The 13,429-nt window shown below is 38.6% G+C and overlaps 1 protein-coding gene across 49 annotated transcripts in view; it reads right to left on the minus strand.

Annotated features, from left to right (window-relative positions):
• CLASP2 (cytoplasmic linker associated protein 2) overlaps nt 1-13,429 on the minus strand; it is a 322,288-nt gene that overhangs the window by 31,448 nt on the left and 277,411 nt on the right. For all 49 annotated transcript variants that reach the window (XM_087945672.1, XM_087945669.1, XM_087945644.1 and 46 more), the window contains 3 exons: nt 5,745-5,888; nt 5,403-5,491; nt 4,543-4,696 (listed from right to left, as the gene is read on the minus strand). In XM_087945672.1, coding sequence (XP_087801798.1) covers nt 4,543-4,696; nt 5,403-5,491; nt 5,745-5,888 — 387 coding nt within the window. The remainder of the gene's footprint in view (nt 1-4,542; nt 4,697-5,402; nt 5,492-5,744; nt 5,889-13,429) is intronic.

Here is a 13,429-nt window from a genome sequence, read left to right on the forward strand (position 1 = left end):
TAACTCCTAAGCTTAAGATAACAGCAAATTGACACACGGAGAAAAAAACCCTGAGAACAAAGAGGTGAAAAAAGCCTAAGAGAAGCTAATAAAATACAGAAAGTTTGGAAAAAGCTCAAATAATTTGAAAAACAACCTCTGGGAGAAATTACCTTGTTTATTTGTATCTTTAAACTACCTGGATTTAATCTGATAATCAGCTGTTTTTGACAGACTATTTAAATTGGATTTGGGATAAGAGAGCCATCTACTGGAAGAAGAGAAGTGCTACAGCATTATAACCACAGCATACTTAGTGAAAGTTATTTCAATACACAAAAAGCCTAGTACACAGAACAGAACAGAAGCAATAACAGCTGGAGGATGGCCTGACCTTGACTCTACTGTTGACTACTTGGATAATTTGAGAACACTTATTGAGCCTTTTTTCCTGCTCTTTGGAAGATTTATACAAGGAACTAATTTGCAAATAACTACATTTTATTAAATCCAGCTTGGATTATGGACTTGAAATATTGGAGGAATCTAGTGGACTAGTGTGGACTTGGATTATTGAACTTAATTTGGACTTGGACTATTAATGTTACTCAATAGAACATTCTATGAGACAAAAAAAGAAAAGTACCAGAAGAAAAGAAAAAAGGACAGCTAAATAAGACTTCAAAATTTGGACAATTGGGAGATAAATAATTGGGAAAATATAAGGCTGCAAATCATAAAATAAGGGGTTTTATAAAATGGATTTCCAAGAGACAATAGAGTTATATGAAGAATCATTGTTTATGTTAAAAGATATGTGTGAATCTATAAAAGACAATAAGGAGACAAGGGGATTGTTTAAAGATACAGAAATGGATGTAGAAGCTACCCAACAATTGGGCAAAAGAAGAATATGATATTCAAGAAATAGTGAGAAGTTAGAAAAAGAAGTGGAAGGAAAAAATCAAAATGAGACGCAAGAAGTTAACAATAAAGAGGAGAAAGGATTAATAAGTAGAAGACAATTATATAATCTCCTAAAAGTTTATAACAGAATAGAGAGAAACGGAAAAAAATTCTTTTAAAAAACCCAAAAAGAAGTTGATGGGAGTTCAAATAATACAGAAGAAAGAGACAAAAGGTACTCTGAAGGAGAAGTTTAGTAGGTACAAAAAAAAAAAATCCAAAAGAGATACAAGATACCGAGAGAGAGAGAGAGAAAATGTTGATTAAAAAATAAATAAATGATGGAATCTTAAAAAGGTTAAGAGATGATGGGTAATGAGAAAACATATCAATAAAATGGGAAGATATATATACGGAAAATAGCATATATAATTATGACTTTAAAATATTAAGGATTAGAAATTGTGTAGGATTTTGAGATGCACTTCCGGGATTGATTAAATATTGTCAATATTTGGCGTTATTATTAACCCTACATATTTGGAATATTGAAGTTATGGTAGAACTATGAATAACTCTTAAAAACAATAATAGTATTTAGGGACTATAAATACAAGATGCAAAGAAATGTTATTTACATTTAAATAAACTAATGGGAAAATGAGAAATGGATTATGAAAAGAGACTAGCATTGTTGAAGTTGTGGAAGTTGGAAGATTAGAATTACACATATTTATTTGTATTATTATTGTTACTGTTGCTTAGAAAGATTTGACCCAGTCAATGCAATGCCCACAAAATATGTATGTTTATATTGAAAAATAAAAAAACTTATTTGAAAAAAAAAAGACTTTCAATAAGAGATTGGACTGCCATTTGTCAGAAATGGTGTAGGGTCTCCTGCTTGGGTGTTGGGTTGGACTAGATGACCTACAAGATCCCTTCCAACTCTGTTAATCTGTTCTGCTCAATGATGCCAATAACAAAATCTGATCGGGGGAATCATACTACTCCTAGCTTTGCAGTTTCTTTCCCAAAGTTTTTAGAGGTGGAGGTAAAACACAATAAAACAATGGATCCTGATGGTATTCATCCCAGAGTTCTAAAGGAACTTCTAGGTGTGCTTGTTAGACCGTTAACTGGTCTGTTTAAGCAGTCTTTTTATTTTATTTTTAAAATAAATTTTCTTAAATTTTCATCTTTAAAAACAATATCTATATACATTTTTTGCAGTTATTTGTGACATCAGTTATACCATTCTCCTGTACATACATACACTATTTACAATTACACTTTAAAGCTTCTACTTTTGCATTATATTTTCTTTCTATTGTCTAACCAGACATACCATTTTTCCCAGGCCATATAGTATTCTTTTTCTTCCCTCTCCTGCAATTCCATTGTGAATTTGTTCATTTCCGCGCAATCCATTACTTTTTTTTTATAATCATGTCATCTGTGGATATATTATCTAATTTCCAATTTTGAGCATATAGTATCCTAGCTTCTGTTAAAATGTGTATCATTAAACATTCATTCTCTTTTGTATATTCTCCTGTGATTATCCCTAGTAAATACATTTCAGGTATCTTTAGACTTGTTATTTCCTGTAACCAGATCTTTAACTTATTCCAGAATTCTTTCGCTTTTGGGCAGGTCCACCACATGTGAAAGAATGTACCGAGTTTCTTTTTACATTTCCAACATTCTGATTTTAAGCTTGGATAAATTTTAGCCAATCTCACGGGTGCTAGATGGCAATGATAAAACATTTTATACAAATTTTCTTTATATGAGGTTGCCAATGTTAATTTATAATTTTTTGTCCATAATCTTTCCCAATCTTCTGATTGCATATTGTATTCAAAATTTTTCATCCAGGTTATTATGGTTAATGGTTAACCAGTCTTTTTAACAGGTGAAGTTTCCCAAGATTGGCAAACAACTAATATTGTACCTATCCACAAGAAGGGGAATAGGAAAGAATATGGAAACTGTATAGGCTATTGAGCTTAACAACTATAGTAGCTGTAGTCTTTTTTAAAAAAAGGACACAATTTAACGGACCCAAAACAGCATTGTTTTACTGATGGCGGTTCATGTCCAGTTCATGTCAAACTAATCTGATTAACTTTTTAAAAACTATATCACAAATGTCCACAGGCTATGTCCATAGAAATGTCACAAATGTGACGCTGTGCTGTGGACATAGCCTATTTGGATTTTAGCAAAGCATTTGATATAGTTCTACATAATGAACTCACAAAAAGGCTTTACAGGCTGGAGCTTAACTGCTGGGTGATTCAGTGGATTAGAAGTTGGCTCAGGGATAGATCCCAGAGTATTAATGGAGCACTGTTTGAAAAGGGATCAGTCACAAGCGCTATACCACAAGGCTCAATCCTAGGCCCTTTCCCCTTCAATGTATTTGTAAGTGATATAATAGAAAAATTGCTAGCAGTTGCTCGGCTTGACTTTTTACTGATAAAACCAAAGTGTGGAATAGAGTTGATGTTCCTGGGGGTATCTATAACACAGAATTGATTTGGTATTCCTGGCAAATTGTGGAAAATGTGGAAACTGTAGTGCAATGTTTCTAACTGTAAGATCATGTACTTAATGAAAAACAATCCTCTGGCAGAATATTGGGGGTACAAGCAGAAGAAACAACAGAAGAAAATGATTTAGGTATGCTCATAGCAGATGACTACAAAATGAGCAAACAGTGTACATTGCTAGAGGGATCACCAGCAAGAAAAGCAAGGTTCTAACCCCACTATATAGAGCTTTAGAATACTATATCCAGTTATAATGGTGCAAGGTCTGAGGGACAAAACGTATCAAGAAAGATTGGAGGAAAAAATATATACAGCCAGCAGGACAGAAGGGAAAGCGGGGGGCATGATTGAAACCTTTAAATATATTAAGGGTGTGAAGATTCTAGAAGACAATATTTTCAGTATTAATCAAAAATCAAGAACGTAGAAGTATTACTTCAAACCTACAGGAGGTAAGTTCAAAAATAAAGTTAGAATGTATTATTTCACAGAAAGAGTAGTGAAATCTTAGAACCAACTTCCAGTGGAAATAATGAGTCAATCACCAATAACTAAGTTTAAACATGCTTGGGATAAACAAACATTTATTCATCATCTGTCAAAAATTAAGAAAAAATATAATAATAATACATAAATTAAGAAGAAAAAAATAAATTCAAAGGTCACTCTCGAAGGAGTACTAGGTCTTTTTCTGTTTTCTATGATTTTCAGTTTTCTATGATTCTAAAATTCATTTGATGCAAATATATTTTTTCAATTTTAAGCTTGTTTGTCCTTAAATTCTCTCCCTCTCTCCTCTTTCATATCAACAGATATTGCCAGTAGAAGTAAACATATAAAGGAATATTTTACCAGCACAAAGAGGTTCAAAATGAGAACAATTTTAAGTCTAGGGCTATCTTCACTGCTCTTGTAATTATGTCTCCACAATATTTTTTATTAGAGTTAATTCCCAGTTATTTCAGGTAATGTTTACCTCAAAGAACATGCAACTTTTGTTTTTTTGTATATGGGCTGAAAAAAAACAAGCACCCAAGTGCATATATCAGTATGGACCCTGAATAATTTCTCAATCTACAGATTTTTCCATAATACTTACTGAATCACCATCTTCTTTTTTTGAATCCCATTTCATAGGTTCGTTCATATCCTCCTGACTGCGGAAGCTGAAGTTCTGAATTGCTTCAGTCACGCCACGGAGAGAACTATATATATCTTCTGAATTCATATTTTCAGAATCATAATCAAATGCACTGTTAAATATCAGCAATGAAAATATTTTGAAGCAGTTTTAATTTCAGCAACTGAAGATTCTCTAATGAATACACACACACACACACACACACACGTCTCTCTTTGAGCTGTGGCAAAGCATTGCTAGATTAGAAATTTAGACAAGGAGCAGCAATTGTAACAGAGTTTAAGATGGGGTTAATACTTAAAAAATAAAATATGATCATAAAAGAGCAAGTATGGAAGAAAATAATCTGCTTTTTATAATGGGGATTTACAAGGGTAACCAGATAAATAATGAGACACATTTGTATTTTTCTTTTAACAAGATATTTGAAAGTAGTTCTATGAAAGAAAGAAAAGGAGAAAAGGAAAGAAACAATGTTTTTTTACAAACTATATAAAATTGAACATAACATTTCAAAATAAATGAATTATGTGGTAAGCAGAAATATGATTTTTGTGGAATTAATGTTTTAAATATTATGTCACTATATTTTTCTTAAACTTGAATTATGTTGTAGTTAATTCAGATTTGCATTTAAATTGGTAGAAACCTTAATGTTATTTAAATGCACAACTCTGTGAAATGGCTGATTCTGCAGGGAAAAACAATTTCTGCCATTCTGCCTTCTCTTCTGCTGGAAACAAATTCATCTTTATCAGTGAAAGCTTTTTGTTGGCCGAGAGTCAGTGCTGTTTCTAAATTAATATTTAGTATCTTACCTTGGTGATAATGTGTTCTGGGATGTATTGGTTGGTGAAGTGATGGGTGAGCGTGGAACAGGCCTTGTTAATGGGCTTCCCATTTGACCCTGTAAAACACATACATGCTCCTCATGAGTCTTTTGAGCATTGTTGTATTTATCCTTACAATGATATAAACATCTCTGAAGAAGGCTTCATGCATTTTTCTAGAATAAAGACTCAAAGTTCCCATTTGAAAACTAACATAAAAATGACAATAATAAAAGAGGGCTACTAAATACATATATATATATGTGTGTGTTAATTCAGCATAGTTTAATGGAAATTATCTCTAGCAACTGTAAATGATTATAAATATACCTGTCCCCCACTGCCTGTATTCCGGAGGTGACTGTGAAGCAACTTTGTGGCACCATCTTGAAATGTTTTTGGTAAAGCACCCAACAGCATTGTAAATTCAGGAGTATTGAGTTCAAAAAGAGAAATCAGCACTGATTGTGCAGCCTAGGAAAATGACAAAATAATTAAGCCAGACTTGAAGGACAATTGTTGGTAATTTCTTAATTATGGAATTGTAAAATATATTCACATTCAACAAAGCTCTTTTTTCTTTCCTGGACTTCCAATAACACATACTTCCTTTATTATGAAATTCTAAAATTATGATGAAAGTTTAAAATATAATTACATACAAAATCTTTTTTCTTCCTCTTGGGATCTTTCAATAAAGTAAATAAAATAATTATTAAATTCTGGGAGGGGGTGATCCACACAAATCTCTCTATAAAATGTTACATAAATTCAGTCCTTGAATTTGATATTGCACTAATTTTGAAATCAACACTTACTGTACGTTTATTTTCAATGATAGCCTTAAAAGATACTTACAGGATTTGGCCAAAATAAATGGACTGGGTTTCACTGCATACTGGGCAGCACTAAAAAAAGTCTTGTGTATTTGTTTTTCAGCTTTTTAGGAAATCAGATATCAGAAACCTCTGCAAGTTGTGTCAATAAAGCCATCTCCTTATGACATCCGATGGTGTACACAGAGCATATAATAGGTGTTTTGCTAGCTTATATTAGGGAAGTGTAGTCCATGTTGATATACCATACTAAACCATGATATGCATATAATCTGTATTAGGCTTGTTAGATCCTAACCTCAAACTTTTTCAAACCTGTCATTTAATGGATCTTGGGAACTAGACACATACAGGAAAGATGTACACTAGTCTCCAGATGCATTCCAACTGCAACATTTTATTGGGGGTGTGGAATGCAGTGAATGTTCCAATCACTATTGACTGCCTGGATTGAGCAAGTTTTTAAAACAGCCCTTCTAATTATACCAATCTCAGAAGGTCTGTATATTTAGTTAGTTCCTAGGATATGACCTGATAAGTCAATGACAAAGGTTAACAGTGACAACAGAATGACCCAACAAGTAAAATCAAATATTTTTCTGCATTCCACTTAGTAACCAAATTCTCTTCTGAATAGCTGTGCTTGTAGCACAAGCAGAGGCATACATTTTTTTAAAAAAATAAATTTTATTAATTTTCAAAGACAATACACAGACAAACAAAACATAAAACATAAGAACATAGAACATCTTTTCTAAAAACTGCTTAACAAAACAAATAAAACATCTTATTTAAGTACAACATAATTCTAAATTATCACGTTTCCACACACAATTTAATATGCATCTTATATATTCAACTTCATATCTTATTACTCTTTTCCAACTTCTCAGTTTCTTCCTTTATTTCTGTTCAATTTTATTCATTAAACTTATACTTTCATGTATTTCATATTACTATATTTCGTATTATTACTGTTTCATATGTTCTTATCCAACATCATTAATCCTCGATAAACAAACATAAGCAAACAAAATACATAACATAAAAACATAAAACTTCTTTTTAGAAAGCGGCTTAACCCGGGTTATAACTTTTTGTACAGACATAAATCAAATTCATGCTCACCTTATATACTATTTCATATCTTATTTAACATTATATATTTTCCATATGTCTTCTCCCCTCTTTTCACTCTCTTAATTCTATTTTATTTATTTAATCTCAATTTAAATCATTATACTTGTATCTTTTGTCCGTTCTTTTTCAATTATCTATTTATCTTTTCTCTTTAACACAAACTTTTTCCTGTAATTACTGGTTGAAGTATTGACACCTTTCTATCTTTCCCCCAAATTTAACACTTAAAATAATACATAGTTTCTATTCTGATTCTGCTTAGTACATTCTACATAACATTTTAAAATATAAAACATAATGAGCTTATAGTATATTAAAAATAATGTTCCATAACAAATTAATTAATTAAACTCTATTAATTAAATCTTAGACATTTTACACATTCCCTACAATATTCTATTAACACATATGTTATTCCAATTTTCTAACTCTATTTCAAATACAAATACTACAATACAATCTTATGTACTTTTGCAGAATCTCTTTTTACCCTTTATCTCTGAAAAAAGCCTGTTTATTAGCATCTTGTTTTAAGCCTTTATAACTTCCCTTCACTTTTTCCCTTCCTTCCTTGTCAAATCTAGCCTTTTTACCCCCCCTCTCAATCTCCAGCCTTTTAGTCTCCCCTCTCTGTTGTATTCCTCTTTTCTGTTGCTTTCTGACATTATATCGATTTTTCACCTTATTTTTCCCTTTCTTGGTTGTTTTTTTAGAACTTAAATTCTCCATTTTCTTTTCCTTTTTACCATTTTCTTTCTCATTTAAAATCATATGTCCATTAAAGATGGCTTCTTCTTCATCATCCCAGCCTTTTTCTTGTTGCATTTCCTGATAAGTAGAAATTGCCATTTCTAAGAAGCGAAGGATAGATCCAAAGGAGCCCTTGCCTTCTTCTTCCTCTTCTCTTAACTTTTCAAATTGTATTTTCAGTTCTTCAACAGATACCATTGTGAAAAAAAATTTAAACAATCCAAATGTTTTCTTAGTCTTTCAAAAGATAGTTCACAAAAGTCCCAAAGTCATCAAGCAATCAAAGTCAGCACAATCAGCACAGTCTGTTTCATTTAGCACTTTCTTCTACTTTCTCTTCCTGGGGTAGAATTCAATTATACAATTCCAAGGTACTTTTTGGAAGTCTTATTGCAATTTAATCTCTGATCTTATAAAACTCCAAGCAATCTCCTTCAACAAACCTTGGTATCAATAATTTACCTCTCTTCCTTCCCACTTAAAGCAAAAAGAGTTTTAATTTTTAAATGTCAGTGTTTAGAAATCTAATGTCCCCTTGGCTTTAATTTTCAAAGTTAGTACCTTCTGCTGCCAAAGTGGGAATTTCCGATTTCCATCTGCTGTCTCCGTAGGGAAGGAGAGTGAAGAGAAGAAGAAAAAAGCTTTCCCTTTTACTTTCCACCGCAGCTTTACGATCTTCTGGGAAACAATATATCACGTAAAGAGCCAAAGTTCCAGGGTATTCAGATGTTGATTGTCGTCCCGGTTCAGCCAAAAGCTTTCACTTTCTTCATTTCCTCCTGCACAAAACTTGTCCGGCTGAGAGGTTCTTTGTGGCGGCCATTGCTGACCGCCGCTCCACCACCTTTGGAAAAGGGAGTTAAGCTGGCTGGGGAAGGGGGGTGCGATATCCCCAGACCCCTGCCCAGATCTCCCCTCTCTTCAGTTATCCCTACAGGATAACTATAGCCTCCCAATCCAATTGGATCGAAGGCACTCCGGCAGCGAGTGCAGCAGGGATCGCGCACAAACGCGAATTCCTGCTGCCTCCAAAGCCTGACAAACCGGAACCTGGCAGAGGCATACATTTCAAGAAGGGAGGCAATAGGCACTGCCTCTGCAACTTATTTAGAGATTGAGTTTTTAATCACGTATATGCTACCAGATTCTGATAATCAATGTATAGCTGAAGTGTTCTCTATGTTATCCCCGCTTTTATGAAAGCCACATAATATAAAGAGTAATGTCTAAAATTATAGGCAAGGTTTTATAACTCTACATCCAAATGAGGCAACTTCAAGCAGTGACAAGTAATATATATATATATTTTCACAAAAGCAAAATCACTGGCTTGATCCACAAAAACACATTGAGACATAATGGAGACCCAGAAGATGAACAGACCTATGGAACAGCTGTCCTGCCTTACATAAGAGGTACTACAGACAAAATCAGTAAGATACTACACAAGCATCACATCAAGACTGCCTTCAAAACAGACAGAAAAATAGCAGCCATCCTAAGAAACCCCAAAGATAAAATTGACCTGGAAAACCAAGGCATATATGAAGTCCTCTGTGCATCATGCCCTGCCACATACATTGGACAGACCAATAGAAGAATAAGTACCCGCCTGGATGAACACAAAAATGCAGTAAAAAAGCTGGAACACACTTCCTCACTAGTCCAACACATAAAAGCAACAGGTCATAGTATCGACTTCAATGGCACCAAAATCCTAACCATTATAGAAAACCCCAGCCACAGAATTATCAGAGAAGCCATAGAGACTGAAAAAAGACCTGAAAGCATGAATAGAAGAGATGATTCCACCAGACTGTCAATTATTTGGAAGCCTGCACTCACAAACAAAAAAATATCCACACCACAAGCCAAACAAACACCTGGGCACAAACAGACCCCCCCGATACCTCCAGCTCAAACACACCCCAACCAGGCACCCAGATAAAACCTAGCTTCCTAATAAATGATAGCCATCCATTTACTCGGAGCCAAGTTGCACTAAAAGCCTCCAATACAGGAACACAATGTTGCCAGCCTATCAAGACAAAAAAAGCCACAAAACAGACAGAAGATATTAGAAACACCAATCAAGCAGAACACAGCAAATTCCAAGACCAATAAACACAGACCAAGACTCCCAACCAATCAGGATGAAGAAAAAACCCTTCTGGCACAGCAGTAGGCTAGCCCCAAATTTAAAACTGAAACGGCTGTGAAAATCTGACTCACAGACGAACACAATACAGAAGCCTGATGATGGCAGATGAGATTCTGCCAAAACGTTGCTACAATTTTAAAAGCACAACTATAATGACGTGGGAAAATACCCAAACAAAGTTGAATACCATATATATATGTGTGAATATATATATATATTTGAATGTGCTGACAACTAAATCACACAAAAATAATCAATGGAAATCAAATTTAATAACCCATGGAGGTCTGGATTTGGAGTTACACTCAAAATTAAAGTGGAAAAAAAACACTACAGGCTGATCCAACTTTGATGTAATGTCCTTAAAACAAGTCAAAATGAGGCTCAGTAGTGTGTGTGGCTTCCACGTGCCTGTATGACCTCCCAACAATGCCTGGGCATGCTTCTGATGAGGTGGCGGATGGTCTCCTGAGGGATCTCCTCCCACACCTGGACTAAAGCATCCCCCAACTCCTGGACAGTCTGTGGTACAACGTGGCATTGGTGGATGGAGCAAGACATGATGTCCCAGATGTGCTCAATTGGATTCAGGTCTGGGGAACTGGTGGGCCAGTCCATAGCATCAATGCCTTCATCTTGCAGGAACTGCTGACACACTCCAGCCACATGAAGTCTAGCATTGTCGTGCATTAGGAGGAACCCAGGATCAATCGCACCAGCATATGGTCTCACAAGGGGTCTGAGGATCTCATCTCGGTACCTAATGGCAGTCAGGCTACCTCTGGCGAGCACATGGAGGGCTGTGCAGCCCCCTAAAGAAATGCCACCCCACACCATTACTGACCCACTGCCAAACCGGTCATGCTGGAGGATGTTACAGGCAGCAGAACATCCTCCACGGTGTCTCCAGACCCTGTCACGTCTGTCACATGTGCTCAGTGTGAACCTGCTTTCATCTGTGAAGAGCACAGGGCGCCAGTGGTGAATTTTCCAATCTTGGTGTTCTCTGGCAAATACCAAACGTCCTGTACGGGGTTGGGCTGTAAGCACAACCCCCACCTGTGGACATCAGGCCCTCATACCACCCTCATGGAGTCTGTTTCTGACTGTTTGAGCAGCCACATACACATTTGTGGTCCGCTGGAGGTCATTTTGCAGGGCTCTGGCAGTGCTCCTCCTGTCCCTCCTTGCACAAAGGTGGAGGTAGCAGTCCTGATGCTGGGTTGTTGCTCTCCTACAGCCTCCTCCATGTCTCCTGATGTACTGGCCTGTCTCCTGGTAGCACCTCCATGCTCTGAACACTACGCTGACAGACACAGCAAACCTTCTTGCCACAGCTCACATTGATATGCCATCCTGGATGAGCTGTACTACCTGAGCCACTTGTGTGGGTTGTAGACTCTGAATCATGCTACCACTAGAGTGAAAGCACTGCTAGCATTCAAAAGTGACCAAACCATTAGCCAGAAAGCATAGGAACTGAGAAGTGGTTTGTGGTCACCACCTGCAGAACCACTCCTTTATTGGAGATGTTTTGCTAACTGCCTATGCTTTCCACTTGTTGTCTATTCCATTTGCACAACAGCATGTGAAATTGATTGTAAATAAGTGTTGCTACCTAAGTGGACAGTTTGATTTCACAGAAGTGTGATTGACTTGGAGTTACACTGTGTTGTTTAAGTGTTCCCTTTATTTTTTTGAGCATGTATATATACCGTGTTTCTCCAACAATACGGCCTCCCCCAATAGGAAGTCCCAGCATGTTTTATCGGCATAAAATCAAATTAAGCCCCTGCCCTCAAATTAAGGCTTATATTAAACATGCGAAATGGGGGAAATGGCGGGGGGGCTTGCCGTTAGAAAGTACTTTTGTTGCATACCCAGATATGGTGCTGCCTGCGTTGACTTTGGCGTTGGTGGGGCACTTCGTATCGGGAAACCTTCTGCCACCGTTGCTTTCCCTTCTCCCTGTGCTGCCGCGGCATTTAGAGCAACGGCGCGGCATTTGGCACAGCCACGTGCGGCCAGCCAGGGCTCCTCCCTGCAACCGGAGCCCAGCGGAGACACTCGGCTTCAGGCGCTCCTGTCGCCGCCTTCCCTTCACCTTCAAAGGCAACGCCAATTCTTTTAAAAACGACGCCCTACTACCAGTACGACAAAGCCTCTCCTGCCCGAGAGGGCAGCCCAACCCCACGTGGGGAGGTGAATCTCCGGGGCTGCAGCACAGGATCGGCCCACCCTGGGATAAGCACCCAGCCGCCATCCCTGCCTGGTACCAGGCAGAGCATGAAGAGCTTTGCCTGGGGCACCCAGTGCAGCTGACAGGCGGGCCCTCCTGCCCGGCAGCAGAGCTCTCGCCAAGGCAGCGAGTGCCCTCCGCCAGGCCATCCGCTCATCCTGCCAGGGCCACGCTAGAGCCGTGCGGGCTGGGCAGAGCCGGGAAAGCGAGCCGCGGGTGCACGCCTGCCTGCCAAGCGAAAGGGCCGGGCCGACCCGAGCTTGGCTTCCTTCCCAAGTCCCTCCAGCCCGAACCCGAAGGGGCCACGGGAGAGGCCGCCCGAGGCAGTGATAGCACCCACCCATCTGTGGACAGGGAGGGGAGGCGACGGCCTGCGCCGCGTCCTCCTCCGAGCTGAGCACCACCGAATCAGTGCTTCTGCCCGATGCCCATGCCGCTGCAGCGTTTGGAGCTGCCGGCGCATTTGGAGCTGCATGGGGATGGGGACGGGATGGGCAAGGGGTGGAAAGGATGGGCGGCTTCGGGCTCTCTCCACCGGACCCGCCGGCCAGGAAGCAGCGCTGCCGTCGCCTCACCTCCCTGTCCGCGGACGGGTGGGCACTATAACTGCCTTGGGCGGCCTCTCCCAGTGGCCCCTTTGGGTTCGGGCTGGAGGGACTTGGGAAGGAAGCCAACCTCGGGTCGGCCTGGCTCTTTTGCTTGGCAGGTGGGCGCGCGCGCACCCGCAGCTCACTTTTCCGGCTCTGCCCAGCCCGCACAGCTCTGGCGCGGCCCTGGCGGGATGAGTGGAGGGTCCGGCAGGGAGGCGCTCGCTGCCTTGGCGACAGCTCTGCTGCCGGGCAGGAGGGCCCGCCTGTCAGCTGCGCTGGGCGCCCCAGGCGAAGCTCTT

The sequence above is a fragment of the Notechis scutatus genome, chromosome Z (assembly GCF_049901735.1).
Source record: "Notechis scutatus isolate UNSWTSFEM ecotype Mainland chromosome Z, rNotScu1.2, whole genome shotgun sequence".
Lineage (NCBI taxonomy): Eukaryota > Metazoa > Chordata > Lepidosauria > Squamata > Elapidae > Notechis > Notechis scutatus.